This window comes from Cydia amplana, chromosome 14 (assembly GCF_948474715.1).
Source record: "Cydia amplana chromosome 14, ilCydAmpl1.1, whole genome shotgun sequence".
NCBI classification, from domain to species: Eukaryota; Metazoa; Arthropoda; class Insecta; order Lepidoptera; family Tortricidae; genus Cydia; species Cydia amplana.
Genome location: NC_086082.1, coordinates 17,211,467 through 17,235,786, shown reverse-complemented (window position 1 = coordinate 17,235,786; position 24,320 = coordinate 17,211,467). Strand labels below are relative to the sequence as shown.

The 24,320-nt window shown below is 36.6% G+C and overlaps 2 protein-coding genes across 2 annotated transcripts; both read left to right on the top strand.

Moving 5' to 3' along the window:
* The first annotated feature begins 14,030 nt into the window (after window positions 1-14,030).
* On the top strand, window positions 14,031-16,136 carry LOC134654387 (uncharacterized). Its single transcript, XM_063509853.1, has 4 exons — window positions 14,031-14,162; window positions 14,654-14,797; window positions 15,218-15,542; window positions 16,018-16,136. Exons 1-4 carry the CDS (start codon window positions 14,100-14,102, stop codon window positions 16,134-16,136), a joined length of 651 nt encoding a protein of 216 aa, XP_063365923.1. The 5' UTR covers window positions 14,031-14,099.
* A 346-nt stretch (window positions 16,137-16,482) lies between these two features.
* Window positions 16,483-18,533, top strand: LOC134654386 (uncharacterized). Its single transcript, XM_063509852.1, has 3 exons — window positions 16,483-16,725; window positions 17,639-17,779; window positions 18,144-18,533. Exons 1-3 carry the CDS (start codon window positions 16,483-16,485, stop codon window positions 18,531-18,533), a joined length of 774 nt encoding a protein of 257 aa, XP_063365922.1.
* Window positions 18,534-24,320: the final 5,787 nt, after the last annotated feature.

Below are 24,320 nucleotides of genomic sequence, written 5' to 3'. Positions count from 1 at the left end.
CACATTGAGCCCGCATCCTTTGTTTGAATTTGAGAAATCTTGGGTTACGTGCTTTTTGCGGCTAGTGTGTTAACTTGATACGGTATAAAAACAGCGTAAGAATGTTTTTGTGATATTTATGGAGATATGGTATTTGGATAGGCAGTATAGAGATATTGTTGTGTTTGTATAGCAAGGTGGTTAAGTATAGTATTTCATATAAATAAACAATCATCAAATTTGGTTACTTACGGTAGAGAAAAGACAAAAGTTTAAGATAAATATGGGTCATACTCATACCCAATTGCGGCAAATTTTTACGCTGCGCCTTTACAGGCTTGTTACACATTTTTTCAATACTCGAGACTCAAATAAGAATATCGTGATATGTATTAAATTTGACATATTATGCACCCGGGTCGTTAAATTTTATTGTATTGTCCACAGAAGAAAGATTTTTGTAAAATTTGATCTCAAATTTGAAAGAGAGAGAGAGAGAGAGAGAGAGAGACATATTTTAGACTTTGAAAGTTTCGTGATAGTAGGTAACTTCGATTGTATATTAGCTGCGGCTTCGTTCGTGTGACACTTAACAAGCGTTATTTTTTTTTTATATCCCAAATAAATTGTCTGATAGAACTCTATTAAAAGAACGGTATTTTTTTTTAATTTTAGACTCAGTAGTTTCGGAGATAAAGAGGGGGAAGGGCGGATCCTATAAGGGTTCCGTTTTTTCCTTTTGAGGTACGGAACCCTAATAATTGGTGAAAAAGCAAGCAAGCAAAGTTGAGACTGTAGAAAACTTTCAAGGCTTTTGTTTGAACGACCAGCTTTCCAACGAAATACCTTCCTTATAACTAAAGTTAAATATAAGCTCGCTTACTTATTACGAACCCAATATTCCTTTATGGAAAGAATAAACAAGCAAATCGACCGGTCTCCCCGTTTCGTTCGTATTCCCAAACATTATCACGCTCTAGCTTCCAAATAACTAGTCTAAAGTGACCTCTGATAACTTACATTACTGGGGTTATCCAAATAAACAGCCAAATATTTCTAATCTTCACCATTTGGTTGTCAGTCCTCAACTGTGCGTTTCTCCAGAAACTTCCTGCCTCTAAACTGTGGAATGAACGGTCACCTGAGAGGCTACTGCGAAAACCATTTTTCGCTAATTGCGGGGATCCTTCTCTTTTACTTCAATGAAGGCGTAATTAGAGTGACAGAGAAAAATGCCCGCAATTTGCGAACTTCGATTTTCGCTGTTATAGCCCTGCGGTATTTCCGGAGGAATTTTTCAAAGGTTTTAGCGATTGTTCGCGAAACATTAGGAATAAGGACAAGGAAATAAATTAGCCCCAAGCCGAGCTGGCAACAGCGTTATTAAAATTGGGGAGATTTTGACACCCATTTTTCTGGAGATCATTTGGAAAATTTTGACGGTGCTGTATTTTTATCGTGATATTCTCAACAGACTTCACAAGGAGGTTCAATTTCACTGAGTTTCCATTTGAATAACAGTATGTACCTAATACCTATACATACATATACATTTAGAACAGACAACGCACAGCCTTGATCGAAGATATATACTACCTTGAAAATTGAAACCTAAGATATGTTCAACAAATCAAAAAAAGCGGCCAAGTGCGAGTCGGACTCGCCCATGAAGGGTTCCGTATTTAGGCGATTTATGACGTATTAAAAAAAACTACTTACTAGATCTCGTTTAAGTTTAAACCAATTTTCGGTGGAAGTTTACATGGTAATGTACATCATATATTTTTTTTAGTTTTATCATTCTGTTATTTTAGAAGTTACGGGGGGGGGGGGGGGTGGACACATTTTACCACTTTGGAAGTGTCTCTCGCGCAACTATTCAGTTTAGAAAAAAATGATATTAGAAACCTCAATATCATTTTTGAAGACCTATCCCACACGTATATCCTATACCCCACACGTATGGGTTTGATGAAAAAAAAAATTTTTGAGTTCAGTTCTAAGTATGGGGAACCCCCAAAAAAATTTTTTTTTGTGTGAAAATCTTAATGCGGTTCACAGAATACATCTACTTACCACGTTTCAACAGTATAGGTCTTATAGTTTCGGAAAAAAGTGGCTGTGACATACGGACGGACAGACAGACGGACAGACAGACAGACAGACAGACATGACGAATCTATAAGGGTTCCGTTTTTTGCCATTTGGCTACGGAACCCTAAAAACAACACGAAGAAATATTTATTGAAATTCAACCTTTAAGATTGAGGGATAAAAATGTGGTTAGAAGTTTTTAACGGATGACATATTTTTGTATAAGTACATACAATTACCTACAATTTCAAACAAAAGAAAGTGAACAAGTATTTGGGTCAAAATCTTTTTACTGTTAGTTAAGATTAGATACGTTGACAAGATTTTTTTGTTGAATTAAAAAAAACAGATGCATTACAAACTGTGTAGGTACTGTAATAACAGGTAATGCTTCTTTACATTCAGATGAAAAGATTTTTTACAAGCACAAACACCTAAAACAACATTGTATACCTTATATCACAGAAATAAGGTCTACATTAACTTGTAGCCTAAACAGAAGAAGTTGAAAGCCATTCTGACGAAACAAAAAGTGAAAATGTGTCAAAAGTGTATCCAGCATTCCATTTATCATGGGAGTTGCCCAAACTTTGCAGAAGGCTTGGCTTTGCTTTAGTCCAGTTGACAAAGACTTTAAGGCTGCCGCTTCACTGAGCGGAGATGAGAGGGAACCAATAGCATTGGTAGTCTTCTCCTCTCAGCTGGATCAATGGTAATGTTTGATTCTCGCACGTCTCATCTCCGCCTCGGTAGAAAGGTAGCCTTGAGCGGTTATATCATATTCCAGTGTATGTGTGGGATCACTATAATAGTAAACGATAATAACCAACAATATTAAGAACACCTAAGCACAGAAAATCTAAATTCTTTTCGTTAAATAGGTAATTGTAATCATACATTTCGATGTAAAATACTCAGACAGAGATAAAGCGTGATTTACTATAGGTAATATACACATTTTGACCAATTATTCCGAAGTTGGAAGAAAGAGCGATTTCAAAAGATGACGTCAGGGTAGAAGATATTTGCGACTTGTAAAAAGCTCCACAGAGAATTCCAAAATGGTATTCATTATTCATTTTCTTTAATTAGTAGCCCAAACCCCTCTGATTGGACTAGCGGGCTCCGAATTTGCATTTTGATGCTGGCAATTAAACTCAGATCCCGAACAAAGCGGCTAAATAGAAAAAAAAAAGCATAATTCTCTTTTTGAATTTGTTCCGTTAATCGCTTCGCTTTTGTTTCATTAGGGTTAATTAATGGCTTCGAGTTTTAGCGTTGAGTTTTTTTATTGTTTTTGCTAATTTATTGTTTTATCAGGAGCAGAGAATTTATGAGTTCTGATGACAGGTTTTGGATTTAATTTTAATATATAGCCGGTTGAGAGAAGTGGTATTTTTTTAAATCCCTTTTGCGTGCCTTTGAAATGATAGCAATTTGTGAAAGTGGTGTTATCTTATTTGAATAAGAGAACATTACGTTTAACATTAATTGCAATCTGATTAATGTAGTAGGTCTGTACGTACTTTGATATACAAAAGCTAAAAAGTTATTCTGACTAGGTACACAAAAAATACAAAAATACGAATTCTATGAGCTGTAGACCATCACGAGTCGAATAGCTTTAACTGAACAAATGGCTGTTATTTCGAAAACTTTTCCGAAAACAGAATGGACGAATAAAATTCCATATAATTTTCCACTTGGTCACAGAATTTCGCGATCAAAATGGATTGATATTGATAGTATTGTTATTCAGACAAGGCTCAAAGTGGCTCACAATTAAATTATACGACTATACAACGAGCAATCAACGGAGCCGGAGCCAACTAGCGAATTAAAATAGACGGTTCCCTAACATCCGGCCCAGTGAAATGACCCGTGCAAAGTAACAGGCGACTCAATTTTGTTTTATCGGCAATAAAACTAGGGGGCTATCACACCGAAGTCGACTACGAACGACGGAGCACGTTCGAAGTAATTCGATAGATTTAAAGGTATAGTTGAACCAGCTTAATATGCTCACTATGATTTCCTGCGTATTACGCCGTTTTACCACATTTACATCATCTACATGTGACTCGTTATAGTTGTCTGATTGTCTGACTGAGCCTCAGGCGTGATTAGGTATGAAAAGGAAAACACGAGATAAAAATCAAGAAATTTTATTGGAAAATCAAAAATTGTTAAATAGTTATTTTCGATACAAGTGCGAAAAAGAGGAAATTCGAAACGAGTGGCGATAAATTAAAACACGACCGAAGGGAGTGTTTTAAATCGACACGAGTTGCGAATTACTTATTCGCACGTGTATCGAACAACGTTTTACAGCACATATGGCACTTTAAAGTTTCGACATACGCACGAAAAGTGCTATTTTACGCACTAGTGCGGAAAAGTAACCCATATGTACTGTAAAAGTTTTTTTGTCACAATACTTGATATTAAGATTAGTGGACCCAACACGCTGCCTTTAGATACTCCGACTTCAACCATTATAGTTCGTTTTTTTAGCAATAGAAATAAGGTACACAATCTTGATGTGTCTTTTAATTGAAAAACACATTTTATAAATAAGTTACGGTAGATATGTAACAATTATGAATCTAATACGATCTTTTATAGTCTTCTGCTTTCATAAGTAATAGTTATTGATTTTTAAAAAGAGTTTTTCAATTAAAAGACATGTCAAAATTGCTTACCTTCTTTCAAGTTCTTTCTAATGCAAAAAAAAACGAACTATAAATATTAAAAATAGCGGACCAAAAATTTCCTTGAGGCACAGCTAACATTGCTTAAAGAATTGTGGACCCAAAACGCCACCTTGCGGTACACCAATTTTATTGCTCGACACGGTGTAAGTGAATGAGCATTTTTAACAACTACAGCACCACTCAACCAGCTATTTGCCCCTCTTTCATCTTGTTTGTACGCTCGTGACACTGGCTAAGTGAAACTGACAGCATCAGGCCTCATTACGTTGACGGGCAAACTACTGTTTTATTTCATCGATGAATATCATTTCAGTCTTGTTAAACTTGGCTCTAAAATACGTAACTATATTTATCTCAGTTCTCATAGTCATAATACATACCTATGCGTTTTCATCTTCAATCAATCAGTTTTAACGGTATATACGTATAAATTAGGATTCTATTATTTTCTTGTTTCTTATTTTCGGTACCCGAGGTCGGTATCCTAAGGATTGCCTTAACAATGTGACTTTCATCTGATTATATTTTGTTGGGATAAATCGAAATATCTTGACGATATCTAAAGTGTCTAAGTCTAAACATGCTTTACCAAAAAGTTATTCTGGAATATATATGTTATATTAAATTAATGCAACTATTTATGCTATTTTACGGGTCTTTATCATATAATTAAGGTTTGTATCTATAGTACCTGGTTAGATGAATTCCAGTTTCAAGGCATGCAGATTTCATAAGTAAGTAAGAAGGAACTCATTGAGATGTAACACATTTCGCAAAATTCGCAATCATGCTACAGATGGTAGCAATAAAAGCTGGAGTTTTAGAATACATTAGACATTCAAGCTCATACACCCTACGTCAGTTACGTCATGTGTTGAGGGGAACTCAACGATACCATTTGGAGGGTGTGCTGAATTGACAATTTCGTATTGATACTGCGCCCCGCTATTGATTTAACCAGATATTGGTGTTATAAAACTATTGGCAAAGCGAGTTATATCAGAAGTCATGATAGCTTTATGCAACCAGAATTATTTATATCTAAGCGATTTAGATATGGTTTCTTTTTTCTAATATTTTTTAGGCTTTGATGCTTCAGATTTTTATTTTTGAGTGGATAGGATAACATAGAGTATATTGAATATAAACATGAGTCCTTTCCTTTGTTTGTGGGCTTACTTATATGCATTAAATATAAAAGAAGCAAACTCAAAACTCACTAATTGGAAAAAGAAAACACGAATCAATAACCTTGTTTTATCATTAGTTTACGGTTTATTATGGCTCTGAACTGCTCGTTGTGCCTAATTAGTAGAGTAGAATTTTCTAAAGGCATGTAATTGTAAGTTGTCCTAGGTTAGAGTACGCCACAATTTTCTATATCTTTTGATAGAGGATTTTGACCATAATGACAAGCAACCGGGCATTAAACGTAAGCACATAAGACTTGACTTGAACCTTAATTATCTTTATTTGTCCCGTCCAATATCTTAGCGTCTCAGAAATGTGAACGACTCATAAAACTCTGTACCTTATCATAATTAGTCGTCGCAGGAGCTGCGGAAGGCGATACGACGCGAGGAGGCACTTCCTCATACCCTCCAGCCACAGATACACCTCCAAAAATCTCCCCAGAACCTTCCAGGGAAAGACATAAACTCTATAATCTCTTGGCCTTGGTTTGAGCAGCCGCAAAGGTAAAATTTTCCCCCGGGACACAATCTCACGCTCAATGTCACTTTATTGTCATAATGGGAGCGACAGAGATGAAACCACAAGCGTGAAAGGGATGCAGAATTGATGAAATTCATGATGTTGCGGAGTTGGGCATATTCGGTGATGCGCGGGAGATATTTATTGAGTTTCCCTGGTAATGTGATGACTGGTTGACGTTGTTGATACTGATCAGAGTATACATAAATTGGCGCTTTGTATACCGATAGGTTTTTGAGAGCGATATAATATATTTAGAAAGGTTTGGAGGTAATGAGATGGATACATATCGAGTCTGCTGGAGATATGAATAAATGTATAATAGATTTGCCAGTAACATGGAAATGTATATAAATAGATGGGTTAGTTTTGTATTATCATAATCAAATCTAGATAAGGTAATCAAAGTGCTTATAAACAGCACACAGCCATTCGATTTTATTATATTATTGTTACAATAGGCACATTATATTACTATTCCAATGAAAATAAAAGATTTAGAACCTATAAATAGATAGATACTTACAGCTAAATAATTTAATTTCGGTACCATTTCGTACCTTGTCACAGAGACAATCAATATGAAAGTCGCTAGTAGGGACCTTATACTATTGTCACTGTAAGTGTGACTTCTGTAGCTACTAAAATTCCTTAACCGTACTTACTCTTTTAATAAATGACTTCATTTCGATTGTAATTATTTCAGCACTAAATACATACATGTCAATACAATATATAAGACTTTACTGTACCTAATCATAAAAAAGTACCTAATTAATTGGTGGTTAAAAAAGGTACCCATAAGTGTCTATTTTCGTATCTTAAATATCGCTTCAGCTATAGTTAGTCAAATGCTTCTTTTAAAACCGTAATAGTAGTAGTAGTAGTAAACTCTTTATTGTGCAAAAAGACATATTAAGAACAGCATAAAATTGATAAGAAATACAAAGGCGAACTTATCCCTTTGAGGGATATCTTCCAGTTAACCAGTTCGTAATTAGGCATCAATTAAACTGATGTCAAAATGTCAAGTCTCCAAACTGTCATACTCACATAATTTGAACCTACATCACCTAATTCTTAACGATTAACACATGTAACATCAAAGACGTTTCCAAGATGGCGGCGATCAGATGTTGCACATATGATGTTCTATTTAGGGATACCCCCACTGCAGTGCACGCACGAGTGCATAGCAACATTAGCAACGTGTGAGGATTTGTGGATGTGTGAGTAAGATGGTTATAATGAATGAAGTTAATATGTAATGAATAATATACGACCAATTAATTTCAGTTAGTAGGGAGTTGGGACGGTGGAGGTCCTAGGTTCGTAATGAAAGGGTCTAGCCGCAATCCTATAGTGAAACTGACCCTGGCTGAAGTGTATACCTTTCTTAGGTGCGTTTATTTGTCTTAATATAAGATATCGATTTAAGTACCAAATTTCAAGGCTAGAATCCCCTTGGTTTGGCTAAAAAAAAATTTTTTTTTAAATCGTTTTTATTTTTTTGTAGCTAAACTAGTGGTTCGATTGTTTTGAAATTTGGATGTTAATTGCATCTAATATTAGTATATTTCCAAAAACAAAAATCAAGGTTGTAACTTGTTTATAAAGGCTTAAAAAATATTTTTAATATTTTTTACTTTTTTTTTAATACTTGTGAGATAGCGACAACCTCAATTTTTTGTTATTTAATGCAGAATATACTATTGCATAAAATATATTTTTTGTAAAAAAATCCATTTGGAGCAGCAAGGTAAAAATGTCTTACTAATGCATACAGGCCGTCCTTACGTACTTTAGGGTGGTTCACGTTTGTATGGGAAAAATTCAAACTCTAGCTAGAAGAAGCGGCACCCCGTTATTTGGTTACACTTAATATGCTGATAATGTACACCAAGTTTTGTAACTTTATCTCAACTACAAGGGGGTGCGCTCAACCACTTTGAAAATTTTCATCGTTGTATGAAATCTTATTATATTATTGCGCTTAAACACAAAATGAAAACTGCAAGTAAGGGAAGTCTTCTTTATGACGCTTGATGAAAATAATTTAAAACTAAATGGGGATTTAAGTACGTTTAAGTATTGGCCTCTATAGAAAAAAACACAATATTAGATCTAATTTTTTTGGCGAAAGATAGTAGGTACCATACCACAGATCAACTTACTTACCTATGGTATTATATTATAATAATGGAGGTAAGTAAGTAGTTGATCTATCTTACAAGTTGCATTACTGTCTACTACCTATAAACTACACTTTTGAGTCAAATAGTTTCCTAATGACATACTTATGTAATCCCTAATCCACTTACGAATGTATGTTATCGTACGTCCTAATAAGATCAATTGAATTGTTAACACACAAGTTGACCCGACCGGGAGTCGATCTCAACACAATGAGGGTTTCAACGATCATTCTCATACTCCATACACAATACCCATAAACAGTCATCGTCCGAAAATAACCATAATACAAATCGCAGACAATTAATAACTTCCTTTCACAAGGCAAAATATTGACGTGTCCATTAACTACCTACAATCATTTTGACAGTGTGACAGCAATCATTTTTAATCGACGTGGGTAAAAGTTTGGAAGGCAAGTGCAGCTGCATTAATTTATTACTGTTGCGATTTTACTGCTGTGAACTTGACGCGGGCGCTGACATTTTCAATTTGTAGGTAAAATGAGTGATCCTGGATTGAACGTCAAATCGTGACGGTAATGCGGTGGCGAATGTCACTCATTTTATAAAGGAAATTTACCTACTGTTATAGCGGTCGCTATTACGCCGCGGCAGTAATGTCGCAACAGCAATGCTGCTGCAGCTGCAATTCAAATGTAATATTGAAATCATTTTGATATCGCAGCAGCCATTTTTAACCATCGTGGGGTAACCTTCCCTGTTTGTATGTAAATCGTATGACATTTTTTATATGCGTCGTAAAACTGGTGATACGTGTGAACGCTGCAAAGATGTTATGCGAAAGTGTTGGTTTAATGTGGACACAATTACTGGGGTGGAGTGAAATTGGGTAAAACCCGGATAGATGCCCTACTTTTTGAAAAACCTGCATATTTTTAGGGTTCCGTAGCCAAATGGCAAAAAACGGAACCCTTATAGATTCGTCATGTCTGTCTGTCTGTCCGTCTGTCCATCTGTCCGTCTGTCTGTCCGTCCGTATGTCACAGCCACTTTTCTCCGAAACTATAAGAACTATACTGTTGAAACTTGGTAAGTAGATGTATTCTGTGAACCGCATTAAGATTTTCACACAAAAATAGAAAAAAAATAATAAATTTTTGGGGTTCCCCATACTTCGAACTGAAACTCAAAAAATTTTTTTTCATCAAACCCATACGTGTGGGGTATCTATGGATAGGTCTTCAAAAATGATATTGAGGTTTCTAATATCATTTTTTTCTAAACTGAATAGTTTGCGCGAGAGACACTTCCAAAGTGGTAAAATGTGTCCCCCCCCCCCTGTAACTTCTAAGATAAGAGAATGATAAAACTAAAAAAAATATATGATGTACATTACCATGTAAACTTCCACCGAAAATTGGTTTGAACGAGATCTAGTAAGTAGTTTTTTTTTATACGTCATAAATCGCCTAAATACGGAACCCTTCATGGGCGAGTCCGACTCGCACTTGACCGCTTTTTCTATGTATTTATCATGACAAACTACAACGAATATTATAGCTTGATATTCGATACCATGACTGTTAAGCTTCATCTTTTTTCGGCTTTTATTTTTGTTGACTTGATTATTATTGGATCGATAACTTTTTAGTATGAGTTAAGGTTATGTGTCGTTCTTGTGCTGATCATAAAATAAATATTCATGAACCTCATGGGCATGGTTTAATCATCTAGGTACTTCATAAAACTGTATGTTTTATACCTTTCTAAAATGTAATGTCCACAAAAAAGACGCCCATTTTCCTGAAGGGTCAAAAACCCTAATGTTTTTGCATGACTACTTATTATGTTGTATAGGTAGCTGATTGGTACCTTTGCGTTTCCTTTAAAAACCACAATTTATTTGTTAGAATTTTGGGAAGTCATTTTTTTTCCAAGTGGGACACGTATCCGGGTTTCACCCTATGGGTAGTGCGTGGTGTGGTTTATGGCTTTGGTTTGAGATTAAGCAAGTTTACGACATCGGTAGCTGTGGGGGGTTACACAAGTGAACAAGGGAGGTAAACAAGATCGAGCGTTAATCTCCTGTTGGTTTTACAAGCTCTTAACTTGGTATATGTTTGTATGTATGTACCATAATGTACCTACATGTATGTAAGTTCGAGTCAAATTTTGCAAGCTATATTAGACCCACTTCTCATTATTCGATTGAGCAGACACACAGAGGGGCATACATTATATGTAAAATTTGAGACCCAGGAGGCTACTGGTGCTACCTGCCTACGCCCATGGATTTGTGGCTTCTCATATGACGTCAACAGAATTATTACAACCACTATTCGCAACAACCTTTTTGCCTCGACACCGTAACAGAGCACAGAACCTCCCGCAGCGCGGTCGGCTAACAGCTGTGAACATCGATTATGCGGGGTTGGATGCTCGCATGTTACAATTGCTAAATGAATGGGCGAGTCGATCGCTCGATACAATTAATAGTTGGACTTTGATACATTTATTTTATACTGAAAGCAAGAAATACCCTTAACATCTAGCCATCCAGACTTCTGTAAAATCAGAAATTCTGAATAAACCGTCATTACTATTAGAACAAAAGGGACAAGTCTCAGAGGAAGACAAAATATTAGGTTAGGTAGTTAATTTAATTGAAATTATTCTTGTTTTTAAAAAGTATATTATTATGGCATCTATCCGGGTTTTACATGTCTGGTATTGGTTTTTGTTGCTAAGAATTATAATTAGAATAAACAAAAAAAAATTGACTGAGTTGCCGTTTCGGATGTGACGTAAAACTTCATGCTAAATTTTCATGTAAAATTTAATGTAGGAAATGATTCGTTTTAAAATGTGCTTCTAGCCTCCTATACTTCGATTGGAGCTTGGATATAGGAGCGGCTTTTCGGCGGCGGGTTCATGAGACTCTTAAAAGGAAAGAGGACTACGTTTGTATGAAAAGGCGGATTCGCGCGGCTCCACTATCGTCTTAGGGTCTCCCCAAACTTATCGACGCGGAATCGGCAATGCCAATAGAAATGAAACTTTATGTCCACGCAATAAGAGCGAAAAAGACGCCGACGCGTCGGCCGTCGACGGCCGAACGGAGCCGAACCGAACCTTACCTGTTTATGCTGTTTACTATCGGCTTTCGCCGAATCCGCGTCGATAAGTATGGGGAGACCCTTAAGCGTAAGCGTTACAACACTGTAAGCGTTTACAACAACGTCCTGAATTAGTGGGACGGCCCACGGAACCCTAATGTGCAAACCGACCAGAATCACATCAAACGGAGGGCATAGCCACCAGTTTAACTGCACAGTGGGTATCACCGAATGGGCCCTAAGGAAGACCAGCGCTAGCTTTATAGCTAGCATTGCTGAGTTGGGTCCATTTCGGGTTCGTGATGCAAACTTAATGATTTCTTCTTTTCTTGCTGTTGTTGTCTGTGTTGAGGCTTAAGTTCCTTTCTAGCTAGCGCAGGGATGCCTAAGTGGATCTTTAATGAAGACTTGTTATTTAAAACTTGTGTACAAAGATTTATTTGTAGGTAAAATATAGGTAATTAAAACTAATAGGTACAGTACAACTTGAGTTTCTCGTTCAATGTATATTTTGGAAGATTGTCGTTAGGCCGACGTTAAGTATATACGCATCCGATTGTTGCCAATCTTCTAATTTCGGACGCAATCGGCCGTCTAGGATGCGTTCTGAACAGTCTGTACATGTTAGTACATGTTTTGTGATCGTCACGAATAAATATCTTTTATCTAAGTATCTTTATCTTTATACGCAGGGAAGGGGTCGAAGATTTCGCCACTATTTTCTGCCGCCCTGTACAGTTCCAACACTTCCAACGCTTTGTCATACTGTAAGTAGTTAATCGATCTTCACAGCTGTTTACCCGACGGCGCAGCGGGAGGTTCTCGCAGTCGCCATGTCGCGATTGGTAGGAGGGCTGCAGTCAGCTGACTGTAATGATTGTATTTTTACGTACATATTTTTGTCACATGTCATTAAATGTACGTTAACGGTATAGAAACAAACTTTTGCAGTCTGATGAAGTTCTCACGACTTACACAAGGAACTGACGTACGAAATGGTATGAGTCGATTTTTAGGGTTCCGTACCTCAAAAGGAAAAACGGAACCCTTATAGGATCACTCGTGCGTCGTCTATATGAACGTTGAGCTATAGGAGTTTGCATAATTTAAACAAGTAGTAGAAAAAAATAGCGTAACAATCACTTTTATTTTTTTTATTTTGATGGTAGATTTAGATTTAGATATCATAATGATGTAATTTTTTAACGATAAGTACTACATAATTTTGTTATCTAAATCTAAGTTCGAATTGGCTCCCAGATAACCGTTCGGGAGAGAAAAAGCGGTGAGGGGCGCTTATTACATCTACATGGTCGGGCACTTTTTGACCATTTTTTAGGGTTCCGTACCCAAAGGGTAAAAACAGGACCCTATTACTAAGACTCCGCTGTCCGTCCATCCGTCCATCCGTCCGTCCGTCCGTCCGTCCGTCCGTCTGTCACCAGGCTGTATCTCACGAACGTGATAGCTAGACAGTTGAAATTTTCACAGATGATGTATTTCTGTTGCCGCTATAACAACAAATACTAAAAACAGAATAAAATAAAGATTTAAGTGGGGCTCCCATACAACAAACGTGATTTTTGACCGAAGTTAAGCAACGTCGGGCGGGGTCAGTACTTGGATGGGTGACCGTTTTTTTGCTTGTTTTGCTCTATTTTTTGTTGATGGTGCGGAACCCTCCGTGCGCGAGTCCGACTCGCACTTGGCCGGTTTTTTTGTAGGGGCCTGCCTCCCTACTATTAGTATCCGGCGACCTTGTCAATGTAATAAACAAACAAGTCAGTACTCGCGCAACCAGCGCGGAAAGCGGGTGTTTTTGCGCTCGGCAGCCATCTTGTTTTCACGCGGCCGCCATCTTGATTACAGTTTACTAAAGTGGCCGTTTTGATTCAAAATGGCGAAGGCGACGGAACATGAAGTTGAAATAGGCAGAGTACCGAGAGGGGAGTAGACACTAAACTCGGGTTCCTGTATTATAGTTTATATCATGTCACTTTACAAGTCACCACCAATCTCCCTAGTAATTCTAATGATCAACTATATATATTATTAAACTACGTGTCTTGAAGAGGAAATCCCTTATCGGATGGAGAGGTGTTTTATCTGTTTATTAATTCGCTAAGTATCCACTACGTGGTTTACGTGTACATATGTATACTACGAGACCTACGTGTAGATACGCGCATCTGCCTATCACACCTCCCCTGAAAAGAGCAGTAATAGAAACGTATAGAAATATGCCATTTCTCTTGAATCAAGCAGCTAGAGAAGAAGGTTATAAAGTGTTGCTCGATATTTATCACAATTGGGATGGAGATTGTACTATGCAAGCGCTAAAGAAGAAAATTGAGAATTTACGCTCGAATTACTTTAAGGAAAAGAAAAAGGTGTGATTTGACTATATTTGGATCGTTGGCGAAATTTTTTGAAAAACGGGGTATTAACATAGATTTTGGCGTAGTTAAGCAATGCAATCGCCAGGAGGTAATGTCACGCTGCAATACTGCTGCAGTAATGGCATTACTGCAAGAAACGTAAGACTTGATATTTATATACTGTAAATTGCTTGATAAAATGACCTAATGAATTTTTATGGATTTTAATATTTATAATTTAGGCATAATTAGTTGTGATAACCGATAATGAGCTTTCGCGATTGCAGCCCAACATTTGTATTGGAAAAGGTCACATCACTATAGCGCGGTAAGGACTGACGGATGAGCATCGCTGCAATGGCGGCGTAGTAGTAGAGTTTCCCGAGTTATGTCTGTTTTATTGTATTAAATCCTTTATTTGATGATGATTGGTGTTTTAGTTTAACAGTTGTTCTGTAAGTATCTACTTTAAATATTTTATTAATAAATAATTCGTGTTTCAGGTGATCGCATCACAGAAAGCCGGAGGTAGAGTATATGTGTCAAACTTGTGGTATTACAATTTACTGACTTTCCTGAACAAAAGAAGGGCCAACGTGGACGATGACTTGCCTTCTCAAGATCCTTTAGATAATTATCAAAATGAGGTACTAGGTAGTAGTAAAACATATAAAAACTCGAAACTGCGCGTTTTCCCAGAGATAAAACCTAGCTACATCGATTTTTCGCCCCCAAAAACCCCCATATAGCAAATTTCATCGAAATCGTTAGAGCCGTTCCCGAGATCCCCGAAATATATATACATATAAATAAATAAATAATATCTGGGTGACCGAGCTTCGCTCGGAAAACATATAAAAACTCGAAAATGCGCGTTTTCCCAGAGATAAGACCTAGCTAGATCGATTTTTCGCCCCCAAAAATGCCCATATAGTAAATTTCATCGAAATCGTTAGAGCCGTTTCCGAGATCCCCGAAATATATATATATATATATATATATAAATAAATAAATATCTAAATAAACAAGAATTGCTCGTTTAAAGGTATTAGATAAATATCTTACAGCAAACATCGGACAGCGAAGAAACAATCGTTAAGACAGAACCCATCACGCGAAAACGACAACTAGAAAGACCAATAACGGATCGAAGATCTCACCCATCAGATATAGCAAGGAAATTCCTCCCAACGCAGCGTTCCGAACCCTGGGAAATAACATACGGGAAATCCATCGGGCATCAAATGAAAGATCTAAAGGGAGATCAGTTTGTGATCTGTCAGAAGCTTATATCAGATGCTATATTTTTTGGGAAATTTAATAAATTGAATGAAAGTTCACAAATTGTGAATCCTGACATTCCTCACACGGAGCCTCAATTTCTTGAACATAGTTTATGCGTCTACTTAATAATATATATTTTTTTTTACGCATTGATGGTGACAACAATTACTATTTAGACTTTAATATACGTATATCTGTTGTACGTACCTAGTAATATTTTTTCGTTAAATAGACAACTCGTCGATCCACCACCTTCCACCCGTTTTGTGAAGTACCTAACCACAGATTACATACTACTAGATGAAGCATTATGGAACGACTCTCTGTCACTCACATTAGATATTCGCGATGCCGTACTAGTTATGATAGTGCTCATTCCAGTCCCGTTAAGACACCGTGACGTATGGTGTAAATCCAAATCCAAATAAATAAAGAAATTTAGCTATTCTATGTATTTTGGAATAAAGTTGTGTTGGGATTTCGAGGTTATTGTAAAACTATATAACGTCTGGCTTGCGAAGTTGCGATACAATATTAAAGACTTATGTTCATTTGCAAACGCTTCAAAACGCGAATTCTACAGGAGGTAGTCTTCCGTTATCGACGCGCCGCATCCGGCGCACAGAACCGTTGACCCCATTACACCGGCAGCCATTATTCCGTTCCACCGGACACTTTGCACCGCCGTCCGTTGCAGAGTAGACGTATCCTGCGCTATACGTTGACTGCCAAAGAAGTTTACGCGCGCGACACAGTCCAATATCAACCTTCGTGCATTGCGACAAGGTTGACTTAACGATGACGTACCACACACGATAGCTTCCCACCGAGTCCGTTCCACGACGTCCGTTTCATTCGTTCATCCGTTCAACGGTTCGTGATGTTCGCTCGGGAGCGGAAAGCGGTGAGGGGCTGAGGGGGCCAGTACTCGCGCAACCTGCGCGGAGAGAGAACGTGAGGCTTGTGTTTTTACGTTCGGCGGCCATTTTGTTTTCACGCGTCCGTGTTTGAACGGCCGCCATCTTAATTTTCTATTTGATTCCGAGTCATGTCGAAGGCAGCGAAATATAACGAAGAACATGAAGTTATAACAGAAGTAATAGAGAATTATGGGAAAATGCCGTTTCTCTGGAAGAGGGATCATGAAGATTATTCGAATAAAGGTGTAAGATGGGAAGGATACCACAAATTGCTCAAAATTTATCGAAAATGGGATGAAGAGAGTACTACAACTACGCTAAAGAAAAAAATTGATAATTTACGCTCGAATTACATAAAGGAACATAAAAAGGTATGTGATGTATGGGGGTTTCCGGGGGCGAACAATTTTATGTTTCAGCAGCTTTCGTCATAAAAAACATATTTAAAAAGTAAGTATGTACCTACTTACCCCTAATGTAAATTTCATTCGATAGAGTGACGTGACGTACGCGCGTTATCTGTCCTTAAGTATGGGATTTGAGTTTCCAAAACATCCCGCTTGGCGCGCTTGTTCTAAATCCCATACAAAAATAGACAAAACGAGAACTCACGTCACGCTATCGAATGAAACCTACCTTGATAATCGTCAGGTGACAAGCAAAAGTCACTAATTACTATAAAATATTTAAACAAAAATCAACCTTCTTTTCGTACTATTAAGGTTCACTATGGCTATGAACTTGTGGTTGTACTTAGTGACTTCTGCTTGTCACCTGACTAGGGTTTGCAATCCGGATCCGAAATGTATGAGATTATCTGGATCCGGATCCGCGGATATTCCTATACATTTCGGATCCGTCGTGCAAACACACCTACACCTGACGATATGTTTATGGCGACTGAAATGCTTTATTAGGTAAAAAAACAACGGGTTGCACTCAGGGAGTGCCGGCAGAAGTGAAAACTCAATGACTATTGCAAAATGCACTATGTATAATTGAGGTTAACGCCATCTAGCGTTAGCGTTAATTACTTGAAACCCCTAAGCACACCACTGTTAGTACTCTAGTTATATTAATACCCGTTAGAGCGAAACTCACTAGATGGCATTATCAATAAAGAAAAACTCAATGACATTACATGTAACAGTTTTTCGATCAGGTCATGTGTCCGTCTTACCGTCACGTGATAGTCTTACGCTGTCTCGAGTTTAACATTTTTTCCCCACCTCAAAAAGTGCACAGCGCCGCTAAAGAAGTTTTCTCTTCAAAAATGTGTTTCAGGTAATGGCATCAAAACGACTAGGATGTAAAGTTCATGTTCCAACTTTGTGGTATTACCATTTACTAACTTTCCTGAACAACCGAAGCAGTAATGTTAATGATGACGAAAATGGTTCTCATTCACAGGACCCTTTAGATGATGTAAGTAGAATATTTTTTCTTTCTTTTCTTGGTTGTTATTTTTAAGTAAGTGCTTGCAATTAAAATTAGATTCGCATCCGCCACGGTTCTTAAAATATCTGGAAATGTAATTTAGCTCTGAAAGAATAGATATCATAACCAGATATTTATTTACAACTTTTATACATTTTAATTTTTTTTAAGGTTGGACTTCATTTGCGAATCACTTGGACGCTTCGATATGATGATGACTATTAAATCCTTGATTTTGTGTTAAAAATTGAAAAAAAAAGTTCGGTGCTGTGCTTTTTCACCAACAGATATTTTTTTCTTAAATTCTAGCAATATTTTTAGTGATTCGTTAAATTCTTAAATTAATTTACAGCAATCTTCGGACAACGAGGCTACTGCCATAAAAATTGAAGTTCAGCAAACATCTGACGACGAACCAATCGTGAAAAATGAACCCAGTCCCAGTACTCGAAACACTCGAAAAAGAAAACTAGGCAAACCTCTAATAGAAAGATCACATCCTTCAGAATTAGCAAGAAGACTCCTCCCTAGTTTTCAACGTAACGTATCCTGGGAAGTCACATACGGGAAATCAATCGGGTATCAAATGAAGGATCTAAAGGGAGAACAGTTGGTGATCTGTCAGAAGCTAATTTCTGATGCTATATTTTTTGCCAAACTGAATAAATTGAACGAAAATTCACAAGTTGTGAACCCTGAAGCGGAGGCATTTATTGGACATAGTTATCTGGCAAATGTTTAATTGTTTTCTTATCTTGTTAAACTATTTTTAGATTTCAGTGGAATTGATGATGTTGATGATGAAAAGGGGATTTTAAGTGTAATGTTCTAAATCGAACCTAATAAAAAAATTAAAACGATTACGACCTTTAAATAATTTTCTTTTACTGACAAAATTAAAAAGTAGGTACTTATCCTTTACCTCTTGTCTGTGTATAATAAAGATCCTGACCGAATCTTTTTTCCTTTTTTAGGGTTCCGTTCCGTACCTCAAAAGGAAAAAACTGAACCCTTATAGGATCACTCGTGCGTCTGTCTGTCTGTCCGACCGAAACTACTAGGTCAAAAGTTTTGAAAAAAATACACAAAATAGTTCTTTACCAATAGATGACAGGAAAACCTATTAGAAATGTGCAGTCAAGCGTGCGTGACTTAATGTACGGAACCCTTGGAACGCGAGTCAGACTCGCACTTGGCCGGTTTTGTTTCGTGCACGATTTTATCTGCTCCATACAATTAATTCTCTTTCTAATAAGTATGACGAGGGATTATTTTGTTTACAAATTATATTTCACATAACTAGGTAATAAAGAAAATTATATGCAAATCGACATAAGTATGTAGGTTATAAAAGGAGCTTTAAGTACATACCTAACTGTGGCATAAAATACTATTAAGTTAGGAGAGATTCATAAAATTAAAAATATTTTTTTTCTCGCTCGAAAAACGTCGGCGAACGCAGAAAGCGATAACCAACAGCTGTCATTCCACACCTTTTAAATTTTTTCACAATTTTTACGGCCATTATAAAAAGTAGGTATAGCCAAATGGCATAAATATTAGTGAGGAGTGTAATCGGTAAGCACCTGCCTACAGTTGCCGTTATAAAATTTTAGTTTAATTTAGCATGTCGATACAAAATGTATTTTAAATCTAGTTTGCCTTTGTTTCATCGGAGGCGGCTTTGATGTGCGGAATAGAAAAAAAAGGGTAGGTGTAAATCTCATAAGAACATACATATACTTTTTTATATACCTACTATATGAGGTAAATGAGCAGACGAATCGCCTGATGGTAAGTAATTACCGTCACCCATGGACAGTTGCAACAAGAGTGGTTGTAAGTGCGTCGCCGGATTTTAATACGCTCTTTTCTTGAAGGTAAGTATGCAGGTACGAGGGGTATTCAAAATATTCTCGGTATGAGAATGAAAACAAACAAGTACGAAAAGTTTGATATTTTTATTTTTCAATATACTCCCCCCCTATGTTCATACACTTAAAAGATCGATCAATTATTTTTTTTAATCCTGCATAATAATATTTTTTATCTTTGGTGTAAAAATGCTCCTCCACTGCCGCCTTCAATGCTTCATCATCGGAAAATATATTTCCACGCAGATCCTTTTTAAGATTGGGGAACAAAAAGAAGTCGCTGGGGGCTAAGTCCGGACTATACGGTGGGTGAGTAACAGTTTCAAACCCACATTCAACAATAGCTGCCTTGGCAATATGAGCAGTATGGACGGGGGCGTTGTCATGCAGAAGCATAACACCTTTGGTTAACTTTCCTCGCCTCTTTTCTTTGATTGCATCCTTTAATTGACGTAGAATGTTAGCGTAGTACTGTCCTGTGATATTTACACCTTTTTCTTTATAATCGATCAGTAATACTCCTTCACAATCCCAAAATATCGTAGCCATGACCTTGCCAGCTGAAGGGATGACCTTGAACTTCTTGGGATGAGCTGAACCCTTAATGTGCCACTGCATGGACTCTTGTTTACTCTCTGGGTCATAATGATGAACCCAGGTTTCATCTCCAGTAACTATTCTTTGCAGCACCTCATCAGGATTTTCACCGCACAGGTCAATAAAATCGGAACAACAAGCTACACGCATGTCTTTTTGAAGCCGAGTCAGCATTCGCGGAACCCATCTTGCACTTACTTTTGACATATTAAGATGGTCATGGATAATATCATGTACGGTACCAATAGAGACATTGGTTACTTGTGCTATAGATTTTACCTTCACTCGACCATCTTCCAATATAAGTTTTTCCACTTTATCAATATTTTCTTGTGAAGTAGCTACTACAGGCCGGCCAGGTCTAGGGTCGTCTTCAACACTCTCCCTTCCACGTTTTAACTCGCTTGACCACTTTTGAATGGTAGATAAAGAAGGAGCAGACTCACGGTAAACACAATCCATTTCCTCTTTTATGGTTTTTTGATTTTTACCCTGTTTTGTCAAGAATTTTATCACGCATCGATGTTCTAATTTAGTTAACATTGTCAATTCCCACATGATGTTCATGTTTGTTCAGCAATTGCAGAAAAACAAAAGAACATCTCGGTTCGAATTATACTTTTTTTTAATGTCAATGAATAAACCTTAGCGGCCAGTAACGAAAGAAATTTTAGAAGAGGTTGTAAGATATCAATACCGAGAATATTTTGAACGCCCCTCGTAGTATCGGACCGAAAATACCGTGGGTCATTCCACAGTTTAGCTGTGCGGGGTAGGAAGTGCGAGGACATTAATAAGGCGTAAAATGTACCGAAACATATCTTTGACGTCAATTGTACCAATCTCAAATCCGTGACCACTAACACCAACATTTGACCTTTAATGTACCTTAAGCCCTTGCAATAAGGGTTAAAAATAGTCAATTACCTAACTACTAGCTACCGCGCAATGACCAAAAGCTTTTGACCATTGGTAGTCTTTACCTCCTTACAATAAAGCTCATAAATGTTCATTTAACTGGCTAGTAACCACACACACAGTTTACGACTTCCACTCATTGACACTAAACTTTACGTTTCCTGTGCCGTGTAAACAGTATCAAAGGAGTCGATGGTGGTCTTCTGTATGTGATTATTTGATTTATTTGGTCTGTAACGTATTAAACTGCAAATAGTTATGAAAACTGTTTGAAAAAGTGGTTTACAGTGATGGTATAGGTATTGTTTATGATAGGTATACATTTATTTACGTCAAACCAGTTAATTGCATAAAAAACTGTATAGAAGTGACGGACGTTAAAAAGGATGATGATTTTCAGTGGAGACCTAACTTATAATGAACTGAAAACTAAGGAAATATTAACATTAACAGACAAACATTAAATTAAACAGACAATAGGAGGCAAACCTCCTGATGGTAAGCATTACCATCATGCATGGACAGGGGGTTGTCAGTACGTTGCCGATCTTTAAGATACGCTCTTTTTTAAGCAGAAATACCACGGGCGACAGTTCATTTCACAATTTAGCTGTGCGAGGCAGGAAGTTTCTGTGCTGAAAACCTGATTTCTGGTAATCTGGTTATAGTTGTCATCACTCCAAACCTATAATCTTCAATATATTCCACCACAGTTAAATACCTTATTATTCAATAAAATTAAAATTAAATGAAAAATTAATGTTAAATGATCTACTGGGTCACTTCAACAGACATACTTTACTTACAAGCAATCAGTTTGGTTTCACAAAGAGCCGTTCCACGACCGATGCTGCTTTGGTACTCATTAAACATATTTATAATATTTGGGAAAATTCTTGTGATGCAATTGGTATATTTTGTGATCTTTCTAAAGCATTTGATTGTGTGGATCATGGAACGCTCATTTTGAAATTAGAACACTATGGTCTGTCAGAAAATGCCCTAAACTTTATGTTTTCTTACCTTAGCAATATTTTTTTTTTGTATAAGTATATGAATTGACTCACTAAATTATATTTGCATATGCCAATCTCATTACCCGTGTAAATAATTTAAAAAAAATGTATATAGTTAGATAATAAGAAATTATTTCGTACGCCAAAAGGCACATCATGGCTGTTCCTTAGAATATTAAGTTATAATCTATTTATGTACCTGTGATGAACGAATAAAGAATTGAATTGAATTGAATTGAATTGAATAGAACACAAACAGTTGTTGTAAACAAAACCCAGTCTAGCGGAGCTGTAGTCCAATTAGGAGTGCCACAAGGTTCTATTTTGGGTCCATTCCTGTTTTTGGTTTATATAAATGATTTGCCATGTATAGTAGAAAATCTTTGTGAAATAGTTCTTTTTGCTGATGACACATCATTACTTTTTAGGGTTGATCGGAAATCTACCGATTACAGTGTAATTAACAGCACACTCGTTGATGTACTTAACTGGTTTACTATGAATAATTTGCTTCTTAATGCTAAGAAAACCAAATGTATTAGATTTTCTTTGCCGAATGTTAAACCAGTCGATACTAAAATACTTTTGAATAATGAATGCTTAGAGATGGTAGATCAAGCACTGTTTCTTGGTTTAACATTGGACAAAAATCTACAATGGAGTCCTCATATAGGAACACTGGCTAACAAATTAAGTTCGGCCGCTTACGCCGTGAGGAGAATTAGACAATTGACTAAGTTTGAAACAGCTCGCCTTGTTTAATATAGTTATTTTCATAGTGTAATGTCATATGGTATTCTGGTTTGGGGCAAGCAGCTGACATACAGACTATATTTGTCTTACAAAAGAGAGCTATTCGTTCTATAACTTAAGAGCGCGTGAATCATTAAGAGAACTTTTCAAAGAAATTAATATTTTAACTGAAGCTTCCCAATACATATATGATAGTATTATTTATGTTATTAAGAATCTAGACTGCTTCACTAAGAATTCTGATGTCCATAACTTTAACACTAGAAATAAAAATAAGCTTGCTATCAGAAAGTTTCGTGTCCGTAAAGTACAAAAGTCATTCGTTGGGCAATGCATTCATTTTTATAACAAGTTACCTGAGGATGCTTTAAGATTACCCTTTCCAGCTCTTAAGAATTACTTAAAAAAGTCATTGATGTTGAAGGCTTATTATTACAGAGTCGAGGACTACTTGACAGACAAACATGCATGGTCCAAACCAGATACTAATAAAAACTAGTAGCAATTAAAAACATTGTATTATGTATAGAGTTATAGGTGACACAGCTCAGTTAAGAAAGCACATCAAATATTTTATGTTGGTACTTAATTCATAAGAATCAATCAGATTTATATGTCTTCCCATTTATTTTAATAACTATAATTTCTTTTCCTTTTGTAAGAATTTGATATGTTTTCTGAAAGAGCTACGTATTTGTATGATTCCATGTACATATGTATATATTTTTAAATCTAATTTCTATTACACCTTATGTGTATAATTGCATGAATTCTATAGTAATTTAAATTGTATTTCTTTTCCTTATTTTCTCGTAATGCATGTTAATTATAAGATGTAATTTTTTTTTAATGTGTCCCGCCGAGTTTGTTGCCGGTCCCATATTGGGATACCCTCCTCCAATTGAGGGGGGATTTAAATCTTCTCGGGGCAGAGGTGTAGGGTTGGAGCCCGTCTACCTAGCTTTATTTGACGTTCATAAGCGCATTGTAATTATGCCTACTTGAATAAACTATCTTTTATCTTATCTTATCTTAATAAGAAAATCTTTTGGAAGTCCATTAAAAAAAAACAATCTTAACCCACATGTTTACCCACCATCAAAACGTAACGTGATCACTACTCAACTCCTAACGACCTTTCGCGAACACCGAAAATCGTAATTTCGTCATCTGCATCTCTATCACTCTTGCTTCGAGTGACAGAGAGGCATTACGAAATTTCAATTGTTTTTCCAAAGGGGAGATTGCATTATTAACGCCCTCCATATATTCCAAAATCAACATTATTCAACTCCAGAAATCAAAGCAAACGCTTGAAAAACAAAGGGTAGGTACATTTCACTTTATTTTAAAAGGTAATAGGTACATGTA